General features: G+C 37.3%; 1 protein-coding gene across 1 annotated transcript in view; it reads right to left on the bottom strand.

Moving 5' to 3' along the window:
* Positions 1–22,799, bottom strand: part of DGKH (diacylglycerol kinase eta) — an 81,868-nt gene that overhangs the window by 5,600 nt on the left and 53,469 nt on the right. Inside the window, exons 13-23 of the mRNA XM_019650366.1 lie at positions 20,449–20,566; positions 19,361–19,471; positions 19,128–19,224; positions 15,437–15,544; positions 13,496–13,609; positions 13,137–13,271; positions 12,091–12,254; positions 8,583–8,688; positions 7,451–7,543; positions 4,738–4,857; positions 4,293–4,401 (exon numbers count right to left, since the gene is read on the bottom strand). Coding sequence (XP_019505911.1) covers positions 4,293–4,401; positions 4,738–4,857; positions 7,451–7,543; positions 8,583–8,688; positions 12,091–12,254; positions 13,137–13,271; positions 13,496–13,609; positions 15,437–15,544; positions 19,128–19,224; positions 19,361–19,471; positions 20,449–20,566 — 1,275 coding nt within the window. The remainder of the gene's footprint in view (positions 1–4,292; positions 4,402–4,737; positions 4,858–7,450; positions 7,544–8,582; positions 8,689–12,090; positions 12,255–13,136; positions 13,272–13,495; positions 13,610–15,436; positions 15,545–19,127; positions 19,225–19,360; positions 19,472–20,448; positions 20,567–22,799) is intronic.

Raw genomic sequence — 22,799 nt, 5'->3', positions numbered from 1 at the left:
GTCGCCTAGCACTGGGCCAGTGGGTCCACAGCAGGTTGAATGAATAGGCGGAATCTGTTGGCCTCACAAAGATGTAAGTCTTTATTGTAACAAATGGAAAGCCACGGAAAGGTTTTAAGCAGAAAAGTGATACACCTGATGTTAAAATGATCACTCTGGTTGCAATGTGGATTAAGGGCTCGAGAAAGTAGCAGTGAAACGGCCAGTGGGAGAGCTACTCACCTCATATAGGCAAGAGATCACGGTACCATGGAGTAAATTGTGGCAAGAAGAGAAACGATGGAGATTAGCATCAGTGTGGCTTTGGGATGGGCTTAATGAGTCAGGGGGAGAAGGATAAGGAAGGGGAAGGTGCTAAGTGAGACGGTGGGTTTCTCTGGCTCTAGCAGCAGGAGGGAGAGAGCGGTGATTTACTAAGATGCAGAGCACTGGAGAAGGGGCAGAATGGGAGGGAAATAGGTCAAAAGTTTGGTTTTGGATGTGGTAAGACTGACATCCCTGTGTGATAGGCAAGTATCAAGTAGAGTTCGTGACATAATCCTCAAGTTCACAAATGAGGTCAGGGCTGGAAATATAAACTTGTGAACCACTGATATGATATATTCACAGACGGTTTTTGGAGGAACGGAACGGATAACATTACTTAGGGAGCAGGTAATCCTTCACATTTAGAAACTTTAGTCTGAAGGGTCAGCTCTGTCTGACAGCTACAATCACAGAGCCCACAGGGAACTCGTCCTCTACTTTCATGGTTTTATTCTACAGAACATTCTTTATGTAAAATTACTTTCCTTTTCCCATTCCACTATGCCCTGTTTTAGAACCAACAGAGTTAAGAAGGACTATGTCAATGCAAGTTTCTAAAAGAAAAGCTTTAAGGGAAAAAAATGTAATTTGCATCAAAAATAAAAACAAAACCAAACCAAAAGTCCCATGAAAAGCTAGAGAAAGTTTACTAAAATAATTCTTAACAATCTCCTTTTTACTTATTCTTTTTTCCAGCCAGATCCTATCACTCTAACTTGGACATAGTATATGCATGAACTATGTTTTTTTCATTCTGCAAATAGAGGGGGCCAAAAAAAAAATGTATACGCATTTTAAGGAAAAAACTGTATTAAAATTGTAATACCCAGTATATACCAATAACAAAAGATGAATACAAGTCACATGTGTACACTTTCTTTTCGCATCCCCAGTATTTGCTTCACTCATTGTATGTGTATTTGTATTTTTATGTTTGTACATACATATATGTAACATATACATATTTAATACACACACACACACACACATACACACACACACACAGTCTTTTCCTTGAATGTATGTTTATTTATAGCAAATGAAATGCAAGCTTCTAGAGAGCAGATACCACCTACAAAGCTGGCATAATACATTAATCAATAGCTATTCAATAATTATTGCTGCCTGCTGACGATATCAGAAGCTACACAAATATGCTGGATGTAATGATCCTCACACTTAGTTTTTTTGTGCATTCATTCAAGTTTTGAAGCCAACCTTTACTTTATGAACTATATAATACCGTGTCTTTTGCTGTGCTCCAGATTTGGGACTCTCAACTAAGGTAATTAATTAACCTATCATTTTATTATTATTCTGGCTAAAAATGTGGTGTTCACTTTTGATGTGTTGAGGCTGTATGACTCTGCATTACAAAGATCTATACTTTACATTACCCGTAACTGTTCAAAGATCCCTGCTAACATACTTGTAGATACACGCACAACAGTTCATGAATTTGTTTGGAACTTAACTGTATCAGAATTCTATGCATTTCAGAACTTGGCCTACAGGGAAAGGATCACTCCAACAAATGTTGAAGGCTTTGTCACTTGTTTATTCAGCAATCTTGGAATTTTTAAATGGCTACATGTAGTAAGAAAATACAACATGACCAAACCCTGCTCCTAACCAACCCTAGGACCGAATAGCCTACTTCGGCCATTTCTACTGTTGAGTCTCCACCCAAGTAATTAAAGGGATTCACTAAAGACCATGAACTAATGATTTTCCTTCTCCATCATAAATAACAAGTAGGTTTTGAGCTGCTGTCTAGTAAAAGCTAGGCAAAATTTTTATTTCGTTTACTAAAAAAAATAATTTAAGTTTGTTTTTGAGAATAATACAATTGTAACAGTAAGTCCTGGAAAGGAAACTTGAATTTATTGGTGTAGTTGTTCCTGTGACATCTGAAAGGTCAACTTAGAAATGCAACAAAATCATAGGACTGTAAGTGTCTCATTTAGTTCCATATATTAGAAAGGCTTTGTTATTGGTATTTTTAATTAATTTTTAGTTGTTAACCTTATATTAGTTTTTTTTAAGTCACTTACAGCAACAATGACCATCTTTCATGCTGATCCAATAGAATGAGCCAATGGAAACAAGATCCATTTAAAAACATTAGCACATAGGAACAGCCATACCAATTTTAGTAGAGAAAAATTACTGAAGTCATGCTAAGCTTTAGCCATAATAGTAGGAGAATGATTTTGACACGAAAACATTGCTGACACTGTGTGAAAAGCATACAAGGAATTCAGACCACAGGGCAATGCGTATTAGATTATGAACGTTTGCGTAACATAAGCCAAGCTATAAGCACGTAACAGAAGAGGCACAGGAGACAAGATTCTGTTTTGCAAGAAAAATTTCAAGAGCAGAAGGGTAGCACAAAGGAAATACCTTCAGATCTCGCCTTTCCAGATGCAAAAGTTCAGCCCCTCTGATGTCATGGCGGATGAAGATTTCTCTGTACTCTCCCAAATTGAGCAGATCCAGCCAAGCAGCAACTTCCTCTGTGCCCCATTTCTGAACTACCAAAGTTAAGAGCAAAACCCCCTTAATTTCTACATGCTCAATGCATTACAAAGGAAAGGTTGGCCAAAGAAGATGCAAAACAGAGTACAGCAGCAGTGCTAGCAAAGGTAAAGGTTAAAGGTGCTGTTTGAACAAAACTACAATTCCATTTTCTCCCATGCAGGTTACAGGCCATCAGTCAGCACAAGGATCTGACTACACAAAGACATTCGCGGCAGAGCACCTCAGCCCGTAGCTTTAGCTCAATTTCCTCCTTAAAGCCACCCAACCTACACAACATGTATAAAAAAATGTCTTTCTCACAATTAGGATCAGGTGTTCAAGATCTAAATAAGCTCTGATGATTTCCTTAAGACCAAGTATGAAACTAGTTATAAGTTAATTAGCTATAAGTGCTAATTAAAACTTAAAATCTGACATGGGGTACTCAATTTTACACAAACTTCTGCTTCAGGTCTTGCTGACTTCGACTGCTGCCTGTATTGATTCTGTTACTACTGATAATTATAAAAATAAATGTATTGTTAAATTGATTTAATGTCATCTAGAATCTGTCCACACAACCCTCTAAGACTGCTGTTTTTCATATGTACAATCATTCTTTTATACATCTTATTCAACATTGACTAGATTAATAAAAGCCTACCTATTTGCCACATTTTATTGTAAAATGTCCTTCAATAGCTGGTGGTCTATGGTGGTCAAAAATCAGATTATGTATCACTTTCTCAAATGAGAACGCTAACTCAGAAGACTTACGAACTGATTTCATTGTGAAAAGCACCAGCTATCAGATACACAGAGCCTGAAGGTGCTTCAGCACTAAACTGAATCTCTAGGGAACGGTGGGAAGGGAGCCAGGAAGACAACTTCAAAGAGAGGGTTTAATCTTTCTGAGAACGCAAATGTCACATAGGTTGTCATGACCTAGGGGTTGAAATGGTGTAATAAATCCTTAAACAGGACAGATTATATAATTTTAGGTGGAAAATACATGTAGCAAGCTAAAGGATTATATGCAAGTTTCTATGTTCCATTTATCAAAATGGTCTAGATTTTTGAATTTTGATGAAGAAAAACAAGCTACACGCTGATGCCTTAAACTGCTGTTGAGCAAGATAACAAAGCATCTAAACAGATGCACTGACATCTACCAAACATAGAAGCCAATCAGCAACCACCTTGTTTTCTTGTGTGCTTCTTCATAACTACAAACTCCTACTGATATGTGGACATAGTTTATTATGGTAAAATGAGCCATTAAATACAACTCACCATTTTAACCTTTTAATAGTGGACAATTCAGTGGCATTTTGTACGTTTATAACGTCGTGCGATGATCACCACTGTCTAGCTCCAGAACATTCTAATCACCTCAGTGGTATCACTTTAATGAGTTATTTCTCCACAGTGTTATACTTTCCCGACTGGTGTGGACCACCTACCAGGCTGTGCACTTGTCTTCTGCTTGGGCATCTTTTCCTTTTTAAATTTTGGCACTATGCGAAATACTGTGCTTCTGTTGTTTCTCTTGGTGCAATCCATAGGAGGCTCCTGTTCAAATGGAACAAGCGAAGACTTTTCTCAGGAGAGGAAGAGAAGGCAAGTTCAATCTAATATTAGAAGTGACACAGGAACAGGTTACAAACAAAACACTGCTGACGTGAGAACTTCTTGAGAAAAGTTCAGAGTTACGTCCACTGAAAACGGACCAAGTCCCATAAGTTGCCTGGGTTCCCATAAAAGCCTTCTGTCGCGGGTTCCAGGACGGTACCAACGAAGGCAGTCCTCAGAATGCATTTGGCCCTGAGCATCTCTTACAAAAGATGCGCTTACAGTCAACCGTCATGAAGTCTCCGTGTCTAAGGAAACAGGCTGAGTGTGACGTACCTCATCCTCGTTGGGGTGCAGGATGTAATACAGCCAGGGGATCTCGGTTAATTTCTGTAGCTCCACCTCCACAGAATGTAAGGCACTGGAGACCCGCTCTTCGTGTGGAGATTCCAACTGCTATTTACCAGCAGATTGAAAATCAAAGAAAACAAGGCTCAGTGCCCGACCTCATGTAGAATAAATGATTCTGACAACGAACATCCTCATCTCTGACTAGGCTAGGCTAGGCTGCTGTTACTGCAGGAGTTGTTTTTAATATAAAGGAATGTTAAAAAAAGAACAAATTATCTTATATTGAGTTCACTAAAAAAAATCTAGATAGATCGATCCTTACTTCCCATAGATGATATAAGTAGCTGGTGTGATTTTTACACCAGTGAGAAATCGCATTACTATACTTATTTGTGGCAAAAATTCTGATTTGCATACTAGGTGAATAAACAATAGTATTTTTAAAAATTGGTCAAAAATCCATCTGAGAGTAAGACTTACTTTGCACAAAAATCTGGAGAATTAAAATAGTAAGTTTAAGGAAAAAACGTCCTACGGATCTCAGAAAAACTGGGGATGAAAAGCTATTGTAAAAATCAGGGCAAAGCAAAAAGCTAAATGGCTTGTAGTCTGGAAGAGGATTTGGAAGCTTTAAAAAGAATTAAAGGTCACCTATTATCCACCCATTCAGAGCAGTTATTAAAAAGCACTTACAAATTCAATAAATGAGTAAAGATGAAATAAACACTGGTATGTGCAGAACTGGGAGGTGATTGAATTCTAGTCCTGGCCTTGGTAGCAACTATGCAATCAAAGGAAGGTTAGTTGATTTTAGGAGTCGGAGTTTCCTCCTCAATAAACAGTAGACTGTGACTAGGTTATTTCTAAGGTCTCTGCCAGCTAATCAATGCTTTTATAAATAACTTTAAAATTGTAGAATACTACATATAGGTTCACAGAGTTTTAAACAGAAAGTTCAGAGAGAATGTAACTTATTTATTTTGGACATTATTTTTTCACCTTGTTATTTCAGGTAGCTAGCATTTATGGTAGTTAATAAATATATTGAGATTCTTCACCCTATTATATAAAATTTGCCACTTTCTTTTTAATCTAAGAATGTATGTCTTATATGAAATGGTTATTGCATATTAATTGTGAACTCAAAGAGTAAACCTTAGTTGCTCTTAAATATGATCGATTATTGTGATATCAATATTGTCAAAGGTTTTGATAAAATTCACTGGTATACATTTTAAACCAAACATTCATATTTGACAATTAAACATACTTGACAGAACAATTAGAAGTGAAGGACGGTCCTTCTTTATTAACCTCATATAATTGATAAATATTAACCAAATAACACTCGAATACTTTCAGTGTAGAGAACTAAAATATAGAAGAAGTTGTGTTTCTAGATGTTGTCAATCAGAAATTATCTGAAATGTACTTCAAATAACACAAAAAGTACATGTGCTCCATCCAAAAATTGGGACCAAAGTCACAGCTCAGTGAATTTCCTATAGGACTAATTTTAAAGAGCAAAATACAATGATTCTGGTTAATAACAGAAGTACCAAGAATAGCCAAGAAGATGTTCCCACTAATTTTGTCAAAAGATGTAACCAGTGTTTCTCCTTAAAAATTTTTCTTCATGCCCATAGCAGGGGTAGCGACCTCTTGCCTTAAGGAACTTGTATTTCAGTTCCCTCAAGAGGTGGGTGAGGGCAATGGACTTTGTGCAGCTTTGAGATTCTCTGTTCTGAGTAAAGGATGCTCTGGGGGTGGTACCCCCCACTCTCATCCCAATCAAACGAATTCCAACCATAGTCCCTTCTTAGTTACTGGGCTATGTGATGTGCCTCCCACTCTCCCATTGTGCAAGATACTGTGACTTTCACTATCACTTTTATTTAAGTGTACAAATTTTGCAAAGCAAGAGATAAAATCACAGTCGAGAGAAATGTTTTAAAACCATCACCTGTCAATTAATCAGAATTGTTACAAGAAAGGAAAAAACAGCTGAATGCATTAGGCTTCCTACAGAGCTCCAGCAGCACGTGTGGAGAGCTCACAGTCGAACGCTAGGTGGCGAGCAGACCCAACATGCTAGCAGCTAGAACACTGGGAGGCTGACCAGGCAAGGACTCTGGGAGACCCAAACAGGAGGCCTGTGGTCTTCGGCACTGATGCTTGAGGCCCGTGGACTGTGGTCAGATTCAGACTTGGCCTAAACTTGGTTTCCAGCACCAATCTGAACTCATCTAGGGAAATGGTTAGTTCTTGAAACTCTTGAGTCTAGAGAGTGTCGTCTTTTAAGCAAATCTAGAAAGCCATACCAATCATACTTACAGGTTACTTTTGAGAACAAACCTATGATTTCCTCTACTTTTCTGCAATAATGAGTTTATGATACCCGAGGAAAATGCCTATTACACTTTCTAAAGCTCAGGTCTCTCAAACTGACGGGGGAGAGCAGGATTATATAAACACAAGTTGGCATATAGAAGGGGAAAGCTCCCCTTTGGTTAGCCTGAGCCATAACTCGTGGGGGTAGCCATGTATTTTCTTGAAGGCAAACCGGGTAAAAAGGAAGCTCTAAGGGTGGAGGCCAGGGGCTGCTTTGCATTAGAACCTGATGAATACTTGCTCAGAATGAGGTCAGACCCACACATTCACCACCATTCTTATGTGATCAGTCAGTTCGTTTCCTTACCAAAGGCACCCTGCCAACTAGTAAAGATTCCGTTTCATTATACAGTGCCTTCACGTTGATGGCTATCTCAGTGGCAGTGTCTCTGGTAAGGCTCTAGGGAGTAATAATAAAAAAAACAAAAACAACAAAGATGAGTAGCTCTGTATTAAATTGGGAGTCAATCATCAGCAAATACTTAAAATGTTATTCTTCCAATTTAAATCCACGTAACAAATATATTTTTAAAATCTACCAAAATTCTACTATAATTGCACAATTTCAGTCATATTTATTAGTATAATTACTCTTCTAATTCTTAGATCACAGAACCAAGAAAATGTATTGGCCATAGTGAATACACTCGGGGTGACATGTCCTACATACAATCATTTATATGCTGGCAACAGCGTGTACATAGTCCCATAAAAAAGTTAAGTCAAAGAAAATTACATTCTAAACGGGGCATTATCTGATCATAATTAATTCTATCCGTAACTCTTGGTAGTTCCAACCTGATTGCCTTTTAGACTTTAATCTTGAGGGCTTATTGGTATATTAATTTAGGTAGCTTCCATTGAATAATTAAAAGAATAAAATAATGCTATCCGTTTTCTCTACACTATAGCCTTTTACCATGGATCATAAATGACAGCTATACTCTATCCATCCTGTTCACTTTGACATTAAAAATTTACAAACGTTACAAAATTTTATAACTTCTACGTAAAAAATGTACTAAATTTATCAATTTAGTAAAAGAAAAATGGAGCAAAAATAATTTCAGTGCACAACTTCAAAAACGAATGAACGTCTTTCATAAAGTGCATGCTACCTAGGTTTGCGCTGTAGCGCGGTGTAGGGGAAGGAGGAATGATAGTAGTTAAAGGGAGACGGAGTAGAAGGGCCGTGGCAAGGTGACAAGTGGTTGAAAGTGAAACAGAAAAAATGAAGAGAATTTAAGAGCAGGAATGGAAGAATGGCAGGAAGAGGAAAATAAATGAAAAATTTGGTCACAAATTTACCATAAACTTCTGGCAGAGACTCATGTAGACTACATAATGCACTTTCCAAGGGCATGGCACATTTTATAGTATCCAGATATATGTGTAACACTAAAAAATCTGTGAATGAGAATTTACCATGAGCTCCTCACCTCTGGGAACCGAGGGTTGGCTTTATTCAGCGCGTGGGAGCAGGCATTCACCGCGTGGGCCAGTTCTTGCTCCAAAAGACAGTGGATCGTGGCTGCGTCACAGATCCTAGGAGTGAAAACAAAACAAATGAACAAAAAAATTTTCTGAGCACTGCTGATTTTTCTGAAGGGTACAAGTGGTAAAATAAACCAAGTAAAACAAAAAAAAGGTCGTTAAGGGTAATTTTTTTTAAAAATGACTGCTCGATTATGAACGGCACAGAGGATTTACAAAATTCAAACCCTACTGCAACAAAGAATACTACACCAAAAATCTTCCTATAACAAGTCAGAACCAGAGATAAATATATTGAGGTGCTACTTGGAAAAGCAAACTATAGTCACACTTCATTTTGCGGTATCATTGGAAAGTGAAAGGGGTCCCAAATGTAGAAGGTAGAAACTTATCTTTTATTCATTGAAACTTTAACTGGGAATAAATACACTAGATTAGGGAAAGAACGCTGCCATATTTATCATCTATATGCTATGTGCTTTACATACATTACCTAATTCACTATTCACAACTTTAAAGGTAGCTGTGATTAATGTTCTCCATTTCATAGATGAAGACATTGAGGCTCAGAGAGATCCATTATGTACACACAGCTAGTAAGTGACAGAGCTGGGATTTGAATCTATGTCTATCCAACTCCAGTGCCTGTTATGCCACAGTCCTCTGGAATGGAAGCCTTCACGAAGAGTCTTAGAAAAGACAGACAGTCCTGGAGGGCGTTGAGGCCCAAGAGGGGAATGGGGAGGCGTTCCGCCAATGCTAGAAAATGATGTAGGGTTTGCAGACGAGCAAGAACGTTTGCAGATGAGCAAGAAGGCAAGGCTCTTCAAACCCTTTTCACTTCTCACATCTTCAGGGAGAAGAATCTTTGATCTGGAAAGGGTAGAACAAAAGAACAGGCAGAAGCCCTGCAGAGTTGAATCAAGAGTAAAAGGAAGAGTGTAATGTCTAGGGGTCATACGAGTGATATCCAAGGCCTAAAGGAACTGGCAACTGTCATCTCAGGATTCTTACCAATGACCTTGAGAAATCATGAAGAATAGGTTATTTATTAGAAGAACAGAGATGAGTAAATGTTATTCTAATTTTCGAAGAAAGCGAAAGAGGTAAATCAACTTCAGGTCAACATTTTCAACTGCCAACCGAAACTCGTAGGTATTTATAACGTGACTGAAATTCTGTAGTCCGACATGGAACCCCTCATGCTCTCAGAGTCTGCTCCTCTTCCTGAGTATTATTATGGCTCCGTCAAAAGGCCACCATCCAGCCAGCCATTCACCAGAAGCCTGAGAGTCATCCCGTCTCCTAATTCACACCCATTTCCCAGTTTCAGATCCCAACCCATCTTCAATCGCTCTTCTCCTTCCGTCTCTCCTGCCTCAAGCCACCGTTTCCTATCAAGACCCTCCCTGCGCCATCTTTGCTGCCTTGCAGACAGCGCTCCCCACCGTTTCTGAAAACACCCTGATAAAGATGTGGCCCTCCTCAGCTCTCCAACATTTTCCACACTCTCAAATACACCATGCCAATGTGTCAGTCACCCCAAACTCCTGAGCTTTTCAGAAAGCACCAGGCCCTCACACTCCCTGGGCCTTTGCTCCCATGCTGAGCTAGCGCCTTCTCTTACTCTTCTCTCAAGACTCAGCGGACAGACCACTTCCTCCAGGTGGCCGCCGCTCACTGCCTCCCTCTGGCATCCCGTGTGACCACAGTGCCCACCGAGTGACCTGTGACAGTGCTTCAGCCACACTTCTCCCTCCTACTCCTCTGCCAGTAAATTAAGAAGTGAGGCTGCAACACAGTGCCAAATGCGGTGCCAAAAACAGTGGCTGGCACACAGAAGAGGCTCAAAAATACTTGTTAAATATTGAATGAATAAATTGTGAAAGCTGACGAGTAAGCCTGATTTTCATCTTTTGCAAAATTTAAAACAACAGATGGGGAACCAAACTAGTCTGACCAAAACCAAGTCTGGCCAAGCTTTACTTCTTTTTTTTTTTTTTTTAAATAAGGTTATTTGGTTAGTTGACAGGATGATAATATAGGAAGTGTATTTTGGTTTCAAGGGAGCATATTTTGGTTTCAAGAAAATGCTGTAGTTCTATTTTATGTTTTTTTTGAGGAACCTCCATACTGTTTTCCATAATGTATGTATTAGCTTGATTGCAGTAACCTTTTTACAGTGTATACATATATCAAGTCATCACATTGTATACCTTAAATATTATACATACAATTTTTGTATCAATTATACTTCAATAAATCGGTGTGGGGAGGGCACTGTAAATTGGAATCCATAGAAGTTGTCCGTAGAACCTAAAAGAGGCGTATTTACTCTAAAACTACTATCGCTGTGAATGAGAAGTTAAGATGGACAGTAATGCAGTTAGGTGGATTTAGCTAATAGTCATTTTCCCTATGTTTATATAAGCTACTCAGTACTTGGCAGTTATCATACTTTATTCTAATTTTGAATCTTGTTTTCTAGCAGTAGGGAGTGTGTATCTTTTCTCTCTCTAATGTCCAGTGTATTCTAGGCGTCTGACAAATATCTAAAGAGGAGAATAAAGAATGAGAGGGGAGAGCAGCGGGCGGAGGAGGAGGGGAAAGCGAGAGAGTGCGCCCCTAGTGCCACTGAGCTTTGTTTTTCTTCTGTTCCTTCTCTACATTTTAATCAGTGACCAGATGAAGGTGCCGGAAGAATGTAACAGCTACCATTACTGAACACCAGACACGGTATGTTACAGAGGGCTGTCCACGGCGTGTCTCAGTTACCATTCACAGCGACCTGATAAGGTGGCTCTTACTATCCCCATCTGGTAGAGAAGATTTAGGTAAAGAGGAAATAAGAAACTTGTCCATGGTCCCACCTTCCTTCTGAAGTTTACTCCCGGCCATGCTGACTTTGATCTATTTTACACTCATAAAACTTGGTGTTTATCTCTTCCCTGCCTACTAAAATTAATTTGTGTAGTCTTGCAATCTGTGATACGTTTGTCGGAGACTGATTCTTGGACTCTTCTCCCCGGCCCCCATCCTCACCCCCTGCCTGTCCTCGGGAGCGGGGTTAATTAATGTTTCTATTTCCTTCAACATTCCATCAACATTTAATTAATAATTATAAGCAATGTATAAGTGAGTCGTGTGGTGTGAAGACTGTGTATAAACTGGGGAAATAAACAGTAACGGAGAGTGCTGTGTGGTGGGTACATCAGGCAAGCTCCCACGTGCTTCGGGAAGTCCCAGGTCTGCTCTGTGCAGGACACAGGGGTGAAGACGCCCTTGTTGGAGGGGCCCTGATGACGGGAAGCAGCCAGTGTTGAGGTGAAAAATGGAGGAGAGTAAATGCATCTCTTTCAGATACCCCAAACAACAGAAATGATGTACTAAAGCCAATCAAACAAGTGGCCCAGACCAGCACTCTCAGCCCACAAGCCAGCAGGACCGCCCCACCTGGTGATGAGCTCCTCTGCAGCCTGGGAGCACAGCTGCATCTGCGACACCTCCTCCGATGCCAAGTCAACAGCATGCTGGATGTACAAATGGGTCCGAAGGACGGGTTTACCCGAATCACACTTCTGTTTGTCTTCCCACGATTTTAGAGTGCTTTCGAAAGCCTATTTAAAATCAATATTACAATGAACTGTTAGAGTTCTGAGGTCCAAATAAATGTGTATTTAGATATTATATGAATGACTTTGAAACTACTATTGCTTTTTTCTAAATAGCACCTCATGAAATAAATCGTAAGTACGAAAAATATACTTTCCCAGTGTATTGCAATAAATAAAGAGAAATGTAATCGATGATGGTGAATATATTGCTAAAAAGCAAAAAAAAAAAAAAGACAGCTTTAATCTTTACTATTATATGCATAATAGGATAGATATAGGCAGTCTTATTTTTTATGTGTGTTACATTAAAAATGCATATTTTGGAAAAGGCAAAACTATAGAGATACTGTAAAGATCAGTGGTTGCCAGAGGCGGGGGTAAGGCAGGGAGGGATGTGGAAAGGTGGGTAAGACATTTTTAGGGCAGTGAAACTATTCTGTTATCATTCTGTAGTGGTGGATACAAGTGATCATACATCTGTCAAAACCCACAGAACGTACCCCACCAACAGTAATGTAAACTACGGATTTGAGTTAATAACAATGTGTCAATGATTGGCTCATCAACTGTAATAAATGTACTTATACAAGATGCTAAACAATAGAAGAAATTATGTGTTTTCTGAGGAGGAGATTAGGTGTGTGGGAACAGAATTAGAATTCTCTGCACTTGCTGCTCAATTTTTCTGTAGATGTAAAAAAACTTAATCCATTAATTTTTTTAAAAAACTATAGAAATATTTGTTCATATTTAAAACCACAATGGCTTCACTGTCAGATTTAAGAGACAATTTAAATCTTTTTTCCTTGGCTTCTATTTTTTCATAACAATTTAACATTTTTTAAAAAGGCTTGATAAAAATCTAGAATATTTGTGGTCACATACCCTGTCCCTTGTGAGCATCTGAGCCCTGTTTTTGTGCACGATTTTGATAATGCCTGGAGGCTGGACCCACGCCTCACCATCCACCTGCACGGGGACGCCCTCATCACCAAGTATAGTGATTTTTACTGTACGGCACTGAAATAAAACAAGTTCTGTTAAGAGTTCAAATCCTCCTGGGGAGTTGACACGCAGCCTGCATTCACACTTGACCATGGTCCATTCTTTCCCACTTACGACAGCACAGCAATAACTAACACAACAAGAGAGTCAATATTTTATAGGTGAATACACAGGAGTCATTTGAAATAGCTCCCCAGTGGCCCAGGTAGTGAGGGTCAGGTCCAATGAGAAAAACAAACCTGGGCTATTCGATGATGCTGCAGTTTAATGACCCTTGAAACTGCCATTTGCACACTGTCGAATATTGCAACGACTTCCAGGATCTTGTCATCAAATGATGGTGCAGCAAATATCTGAAAGGAAAAACTACATTACACTTCAACTAATGAAACTAAGGTTTAAGTAAAGTGGCGCATCAAGCAAGGTAAACTCTGCAATAGGCATAGTTTTAAAAGGACATAAAAATAGTAAGCAGAAAAGTAAGTTAATGTTACTAGGACATGACAATCCAAGGACAAAAAAAATCACTAACGCGTATCTTCAAACAAACATAATAAAAAAAAGAGTTTAGGACCCATGTGGCTATAATATTCATGCCCCTTATAAAGCACTCTTGGGGCTAGTAAACTGTTATATTTCCAAATGATTCATCTTGGTATGAAACATATTAAATATCTGTTCAGACATAACTCAGATGTCTTGATAAAATAAAGCACGTAATTTTAAGGAACCTAAAAAACCTGAAAGGTGATACAGACTTCATAAGGTTAAAGCTAAAGAGCGTGCAGGTATTGATCCAATTCACTAGGTGTGTTCTGAGGGAAATCTTTCACGATTACACGCAGTATGTAGATGTGCTTTATATCTTCATATAATACAAGAGCTTTTTAGAGCATTGGAGAATATGGGAAATAGAAACCTCAGGAGATAAAAAGCACGTAGGCTTACTTTGCTTTGAGGTTAACCGCATTTTCACAAAATTAATTTAACCTAAAAATTTTAATTTCACCTGTAGTACTTTGTCCGCTTTACTCTTTTTACTATTCATAAATAATTATGCCTCTGAAAAAAATTATTCAGTATAAAGTAGTATCCTAATTAAAACTTTCACTGAAATATCAAGAGGCAAATGTGCAAACATTCATAATTTCTTATCATTTTTGTTATCAGCCTGCCTAGCTTTAGACTCTGTCCCTGCTACTTATTAACTGTGTGCGCTTACTGTTAGTTTCTTCATTGGTAAAATTTAGATAAAAATTGTAGGTATGAAATAATGCATGTGTAGCTCTCAGAACAGTGTCTGGCTACCTAGTTAATGTTCAAGGAAGGGTAGCTTTATTGAGCTTAATCTCACTGATTTCTTCCTCTTAAAATATTTAAGAGAAGTGAAACGCTGAGAAAAACACTGACTGCTTAATGTTAGTTTTTATATACCAATAGGACTGGAATATATTCATATCATGAAAATTACAAATACTTTCCAATTTACTTTAATCCCTGTCTGTTTATTTAAAAGCCTTGAGAAAATGGATCAGTGGGAACCGTTATAAGCCTCAAATCAGAGGGCCTATCATTCAGTGTGTGTGACTATTCACACAAGATAGTGATAACACTTCTCATTTTTATGTTACATACACTTTAACAATTGTGCCCTCTCTTTTTAAATATTATTTTTAGAATAATTACATTTGTTAGGTTGGTTTTTTCCTTTTATTATAGGAAACTATAAAAAGCAATCAAAAATAGCCTAAACCTCAATGGCGAAATAAGCCTTCTTAACATTTCTAAAAATAAAAAAAATAATAACACATAAATTTAGAAAATTGAAAGTAAAGAAAGATATTTTGATAGGTAGACTAACACCCCCCTCTCCACCCCAACAATGTCCATGTTCGAATCCCTAGGACCTGTGCGTGTTACCTTATGTAACAAAAGAGACTTTGCAGATGGGATCAAATTAGAGACCTTGAGCTGGGGAGGCTATCCTGGATGACGTGGGCGGGCCCAGTGTAATCACAGGGGTATTAAAAGTAGCAGAGGGAGGCGGAGGAGGAGAGCAGCATGATGTAATGTGAGAAGGGCTCAAGCTGCCTTGGTTGGGTTTGCAGATGGCGGAAGGAGCCACAAGTCAAGGAACGTGGACAGCCTCTAGAATCTGGAAAGAGCAAGGAAATACTTACATCATCCTCTTTAGTTCCACCCCAAAAGTTGGTGCCTCCGGCATAGCTGGGAATGTTCAACACTGCTATTCCTTGCAGACTGGGGAGAGGAATATACTGCCCATCACACTGTAAGGGAAAAAGCTTAGAGGTTACATATAAGGAGCAAAACCACTAGGTTGGAAGCCATAAGAATACCAAAGACAAGGGATGATGGAGGAAAATGTGTTGGTAATGTGTGCTCTCCTGTAAATATATTCCTACACATTACCTTTATCTTATTTTTTTAAATAAAAAATTTTTAAAGTGTAAATAGCTATAGCAAAAATTGTTACAGAAAACCAAACTAAACCAAAAAAATATTTTTACCTCTTCTTTCAACCAAAATCAGGCAGTACTTTTCTTAAAGTTTTTTTTCCCCAGGTCACTGATGATATTCTCACTTGTATTATGGTTATCTTTGTACTTATTTTAAGCATTCTATTGAAAGCAGCTTCTGTGAGGGTGGAACTCTGCGTTCTAATCATCTCATCCAGAATCTCTCACAACTCATGGTATTTTGGTGGTGCGTAGTGACTGCTAAAACTAAACACTAAGTTTTTCAAGTAGAACCCAAACCAAAATCACTACACGTACATTGGTAAGTATCTTATACTCCAGGCCTGTTAATTCATCACTTAGACGAAAATTAAATTGTCACTTAAGTAAGGGAAAAATATCATATAGGTGGAGAAGTAATTATACATGACATGTGAATAAACTCTTTACTGACTAGAAGGTTTAAGCCTTAATTTTAAGAGTAAAGCCTGCAGATGTCACACTTAAATGCTAATTTTCATCATACAATTCTTGCACTAAAAATAATTAATGTAACTTTATAAAAACTGCATTTTAATGACCAATCAAAATTATCTGCAGTCTTTAGAACAAATGAAAATTCTGTTTGAACCCATTTTTCAACCATTTTGAAAAACTGAGAATACATTATACTCGATTTACCTGCACAGGCTTTTTTTTTTTACAATTCCTTCCTTTACTTTTTCATGAAAACACATTCGAAGGTCCACACTGTATTCCAGCACCAGGGGCTGTTCCTGCCACATAGCTGGTGCTCAATGTGTATTTGTTAAAGGAATGAACATTAAGTATTTAGTACTTAATAACTAAGTTTATTAAGTACTTAATAAACTTTCTCTGAAACCAATGAACTCATTTTAGAAAATGTTTAAATCATATAACTAACTTAAAGAAAATGGAAAAAATATCCATCTTTATAAATATAAAACAAGTATTTTAAAAAACAATTCAGAGGAATCTTAAAGATTTTATAATAAAGGCCATATATGATAAGCCCACAGCTAACATAATACTCCGTGATGAAAAGCTGAAAGCTTTTCCTCTAAGATCAGGAACAAGACAAGGATTTTCACTCTCACCACTTTTCTTCAACATATTGTTGGAAGTCCTAGCCAGAGCAATTAGGCAAGAAAAATAAATAAAAGGCATTCAAATTGAAAAGGAGGAAGGAAAACTGTCACTATTTGAAGATGACATGATATTATATATACAAAACTCTGAAAACTCCCTCAAAAACGGTTAGAACTAATAAAACAAAGTCGCAGGATACAAAATCAATACACAAAAATCTGATGCATTTCCTTACACCAATAATGAACTACCAGAAAGAGAAATTAAGAAAATAATCCCATTTATAATAGTATCAAAAAGAATAAAATACCTAGAAATAAATTTAACCAAGGAGGTGAAAGACCTGTATATTGAAAACTAAAAGATGTTAATGAAGGAAATTGAAGAAGCCACAAGTAAATAGAAAGATGGTCCATGCTCATGGATTAAATGAATTAATACTGTTAAAATGTCCATACTACCTAAAGCAATATAGAGATTTGATGCAATGCCTATCAAAATTCTAATGGCATTTTTCACGGAACTACAACAAACAATCCTAAAATTTGTATATAACCACAACCCTCCCCCCAAATAACCAAAGCAATCTTGAGAAAGAAGAACAAAGCTGGAGGCATATAATTTGAATAACTAAAGAGATTGGTGGTTACAAGATGCAGGGATGGGAAATGACAGAAATGGGTGATTTAATTTTTTTAGTTTGAAGAAACAAAAATTTAAAAACTAAAATATAAATTGAAAAATTAAAAAATTCGGAGCTGTCTTCAAGATTTATAAATAAATGCTATGAAAAATGAACATTTTCGTAAGTAAGTTCCATCTAAATTTCTTAATTTCATTAATTTATTGTAATATTATTGGTATCTTTTGTACATGCATTTAAAAATAATACTCAGGGAGGAGGTCCACGGTTTTACCAGCAGGCCAGAGGAGTCCACAGCCCAAGAGTTAAGAAACCCTGTTCAATGGAGAGTAAAAGAAATGCAGCTGTGTAAGTCAGTCTTGTTTAAAATTTGGACCACCAGTAGAAAAGGCTAGAAATACTATTTCTGAAGAGCTGAAGAAATAAAGACAATTCAACCATTCTGATTCCCAATAGTTCCTTAAATTTTAAAGATAGCTGGCTATAGGGTTTAATCACAGTATTTACCAAATGATGGTAAAATGATTATGTACCTGTCTATCTCTCCCTCGAGACAGGGCCAGGAATTGTGCAAGACACTGGGGATAACAAAGAGGACTGTAACTTCCTACCTGTCCTTAAGGAGAGTGTGGCCGGCTAAGGGACATGGATAAGAAAATGAATGATTACAGCACAATACATAGGAAAGAGCCCAAGATGATCTGGGGATGGGGTTGACAAGGACAGTGTTTACTAGGTGTGAACCCTACAGATTTTGTACCTTTTCAGCCAATAACATCTACCTTAATTTTACAAGCATTGATACAGCAAGCTAGCTGATCAAGCAGTCATGCTCTAGAGTGGAAGGTGCAAGATGCTTATCTTTACTGGAACATTCAGCTGGTAACGAGTGAGCCAGGCACCTCTTTAGTCTGCAGTGTTAAGGTAATACCCACAATAATAATGCTGTTTAATTCAATGAGCTGTAGACTTAGGATTTGTTCACTGTTCGGGCAACAGAATATCCCTTCATTAGAAATATCTGATTATAAAAATATACAAGATAGGAAAGGCATGCCTATCAGCATTAATTCACAGAAATCAGTAGACTTTCCAAAGCCATGTCACCAACCTTGTTTTTCCTGTTATTGGAGGAGATTAAATACCTTTTGCTGTCCTTAATTTCTTATTTAAATTAGTGAAAAATACTAAAAAACTTAAATGCTCACAATTCCTTTTTCTTTTACTAACTTGTTAGAAATAATTGGAACAAAAATACATTTATATTAAAAGGTCCTATTTATGATGAATGTTATTTTCAGGGATTCGTGAAACTTGAGGCATTATACAGCTGGATCAGAATTTGAAAACTTAAATGAGAAAATCCATTAAAAATGCTTTCCTATAAATGTACTCCCATGGCTCCTGTGACTCAACGGGATCCTGTGACTCAACATTGTCATCCAAATTTCAGGAGCCAATGATAATCATAATTAAGTGTGTCACTCGTATCTAGTGTCTGTCTATACCTTCTTTAGTAGACAGTGGATAATTACTTTCATTTTCCCCTTCTGTGTTTAAACACGAATCAAGAGGAATTTAGGCCACATTCACTCCACAAAGTGAGACAACATGAAATGTCTTTACTTCAAATGAACTTACCTCAAGTTGAACCCTCTGTTCTAAATTCTTGTACGACCTCTGTAATAATTCCCGGGTTCCAAGGACTCCATACCACATCAAGTTTTTAGTTCGGCTCCTGAAAATATACGTTGGCAGGTAATTTCAGTGACTATCATTTATCTACTCTTTAAAAGCAGAGAGAGCAAAAGAAGTAATAAATGAAATTAAAGTAAAATTACCTTCATGTAATAACATTACTATTACCAAATTACCTGCATTTTTGAGGGTGCTCCTCTCTCTTATTATTAAATTCTAATGAAATTTTTGCATCTAATCCAATCCCAAAGTAATTGTTCATGACACATTTTTCTGAATATCCATCTCTATGATAATAAGGAAAAGTACATAAAAGTCAATTTCAGGTTCATAAAATTACAATTTATACGCAAAACAGCGCTTAAAACCATTTAATCTTCCCTTCCTGATAGAGAGTAAAGCTCAGCAGGAATTGCTTCTTATTCACAGGCCATGTGCATGACCCCGGCACATGTATGTAAGTTTTGGTAACATATAAAGGGATGGTGAGCAAGGCAAAATGGAGACCGAGGCATGGTAATGCTTTTCTACTAACTGTAACAAAATCTTAGTTCTCTCTCCTACATGAGCCCCTCACCACACACACAAACGGGGTGGGGGCCTGTAGTCAGGTGCCAATACCCCTCTTTTTTTATCATTAGCAAGGTGCTTCCACTTCTACTCTTATCAATGGGCAAATAGTTACTGAGCAAAAATCTACTTGCTCTAATCCATTCTGCTAGGTGCTTTGGAAAGTACAAAGTTTAAAATACGGTACTGTCGTTGAGGATATCAGTAGAGAAATGAGGTACAATAAAGGCAAAAATAAATATGGAAGGAAAAGTAAGTGTATATTGAACTGCCCCCAATTTTTTAGCAGTTTAAGACAGGAAGAGGTCGATGTGGGCCAGAAGCTTCCTGAAATAAGTAAACTCAGAGGCTGGATGTGGAATGATGATCGATTTGGCAAGACTAAGAAAGGAGGCCGATGGGAATAGCAACAACGTGGATACGAAGGAGACAGTGAGTAAATATTCCAGGGACAAGAGAGTGAGCAGGGCCTGATTCCACCACAGACTCGCTACCGGAGACAGACAGGAGGTTGGAAGGGCCCTACCCCAGGAGCAGATCATGGAAACCGCTGTATTTCAGATGGGTCAACACGCTTTGATGATCCTTTTGGTATGTGGAAGCATATGTATTGTAATACATTTAAAATGTCACATTAGGATAAGACAGAAACAAGAGAAGCCCAGACAAAGCATGTGCAAAAGTATTTTCTTACACTGAATCTGGATCTGGGTCAATAAACGGCGTCGCACCACAAGGGTCAATGTTTGCTAGTAACATTTTGTTGATAATAGAACTCCCAGCAATGGAGGCAGCTAGTCCTGCTCTTAAGCCTAGCCGGAGAAAATATACACAGGATCACATGTTAAGAAACAAAACAAAACAAACAAACAAAAAAAACCCAAAGAAAAAGCCAGTCCGTTGTTTTCAGGCCTAATTTCAAACATCTTGTTCCCAAAGCATTGTTTTCAGTATCTGCTCTTCTCATTAGCCAAAACTAAGAGCTATGACATTGGTAAGTACAAGGTTTTTTTTGATGCTTCTTAGGATCTGTTTCCAAGAAATAAACAAACAAACAAAAAACTTGACGCCGGTGAGGACCTAAAGTGGAGTCTCTTTGTGACAGTTATCATTTACCATCCCAATGATTCTTAATCTTCAATAAATATTACTTCCTTTGTTATAGCAAATAAAGTATTAAGTCTGTAAGAAATTTACAATAAAGGCTAAATTACCCAAAATGTCATGGAGTTACCACTTCTATACTCTCAAAGCATAGATAATAATACTCAATTAAAAATGTTAACAGATATACACAAATGTGAAAACACAGTGTTGGTGTCAGTAATAAGTAGTAAAGTATTAAACACAGATATTAATGAATTTAGGAATACAGTATTGAACATAAAACATGAAGCATTTCTCTTACTTCTAAATATGCAAAACTTCAAATTTATTTCAACATGCTTTCCACTAACGAGTTATGGTATTCAAAAGCTAATGAATTTTATCTACCCGACTCAATATTAAGGCTAGAAGCACTACAGTCTGGAGAGAAGGCAATGTAATAGGGGCCTAAGGGAACAAACAAAAAAGAAAAAAATAGTGAAGAAAAACATGTCATGCAATTGAGAAACACTAGGAAATTAGGGAAAAAAGTCCTTTCTTAATTAAGCAAATATTCCTTTCCCAACATATGCTCTTCTTGGATTATTTCTTCATTATTTTAGCTACGATAGTTTTGCTGATTATCAAATAATCTAGATGAATTTTATTGTCATTTAATTTCATAGTTTGAATATGCTATGGCATACTTGACTATGCCAATTTCCTTTATGCCTAAATAAGGAAACAAATAAACAATCATTCCAACGAAAGGAAAGAACAGTGTGGGGAGGTAAATGAGCCATACCCCAGTTGCCCCACAGAAAAGTATAATATTTTCTAAAATGTTTTAAGTTTAGCCATATTTACAGCTGCAGCCCAGAAAGGCTATCCCACGATTCCAGGTTTGAAGAGAGACATGACCTCTGGACATGGAGACCTTTCCAGCATCAAGCATGTTCAGGATTTATCTTTTAATATTTTCTTTGAGATATTATTCACATACCATAAAATCTACCCTTTGAAAGTGTATAATTCAGTTGTCTGTAGTATACACATGAAGTTGTACAATGATCTTTATAATCTAATTCTAGAACTTTTTTCTTTATTACCCTCAAAAGTCACCCCATCTCTATTAGCAGTAATTTTCTATTCTTCCCTGGCCCCAGACCCTGAAAACCACTGAGCTATTTTCTGTCTCTATGGACTGACCATTTTGGATGTTTTATGTGAATGGAATCATATAATATGTGGCTTTTCTGTCAAACTTCTTTCACTCGGCATAATGTTTTCAAGGGTAATCATGTTGCAGTATATATTAGTGTTTCATTTTTTTAAATCGCTAAATAATATTCCACTGTATGCATATACCATATTTTGTTTCTCCATTCATCAATTGATGGATATTTGGGTTGTTTCCATTTTTCAGTCTTATGAATAATGTTGGTATAAACAGCTATGTACAAGTTTTTGTATAGACATATAATTTCAGTTCTCATGGATAGAGACCTAGTAGTGGAATTTCTGGGTTATATGTTAACTCTATGTTTAACTCTTCGAGGAACTGCCAAATTATTTTTCAAAATGGCTGCACCATTTAACATTCTAACCGGCAATGTAGAAAGTTTCACTAGTTCGATGTCCTTGCCAATATTTATTATCTGTCTTTCTTGATCATAACCATCCTAGTGAGGGGAGTGGTATCTCATTGTGGTTTTGATTTGCATTTCTCTGAGGACTAATGATGTAAGCATCTTTTCATGTGCTTATTGGCCATTTGTATATCTTTTTGGGGAAATGTCTACTCAGATCCTTTGCCCATTTTTAAATTGGGATATTTGTCTTTCTACTGTTGAATTTTAAGAGTTCTTTATATATTCTGGGTACTAGTACCTTATCAGATATGTTCTTTGCAAAGACCTTCTCCCATCCTGTGGACTGTGTCATCTTACTTTCTCGGTA

This window comes from Hipposideros armiger, unplaced genomic scaffold, assembly GCF_001890085.2.
Source record: "Hipposideros armiger isolate ML-2016 unplaced genomic scaffold, ASM189008v1 scaffold_140, whole genome shotgun sequence".
In the NCBI taxonomy this organism is placed as follows: Eukaryota; Metazoa; Chordata; class Mammalia; order Chiroptera; family Hipposideridae; genus Hipposideros; species Hipposideros armiger.
The sequence above is the reverse complement of the archived record's forward strand: the minus strand, read 5'-3'. Positions and strand labels throughout refer to the sequence as shown.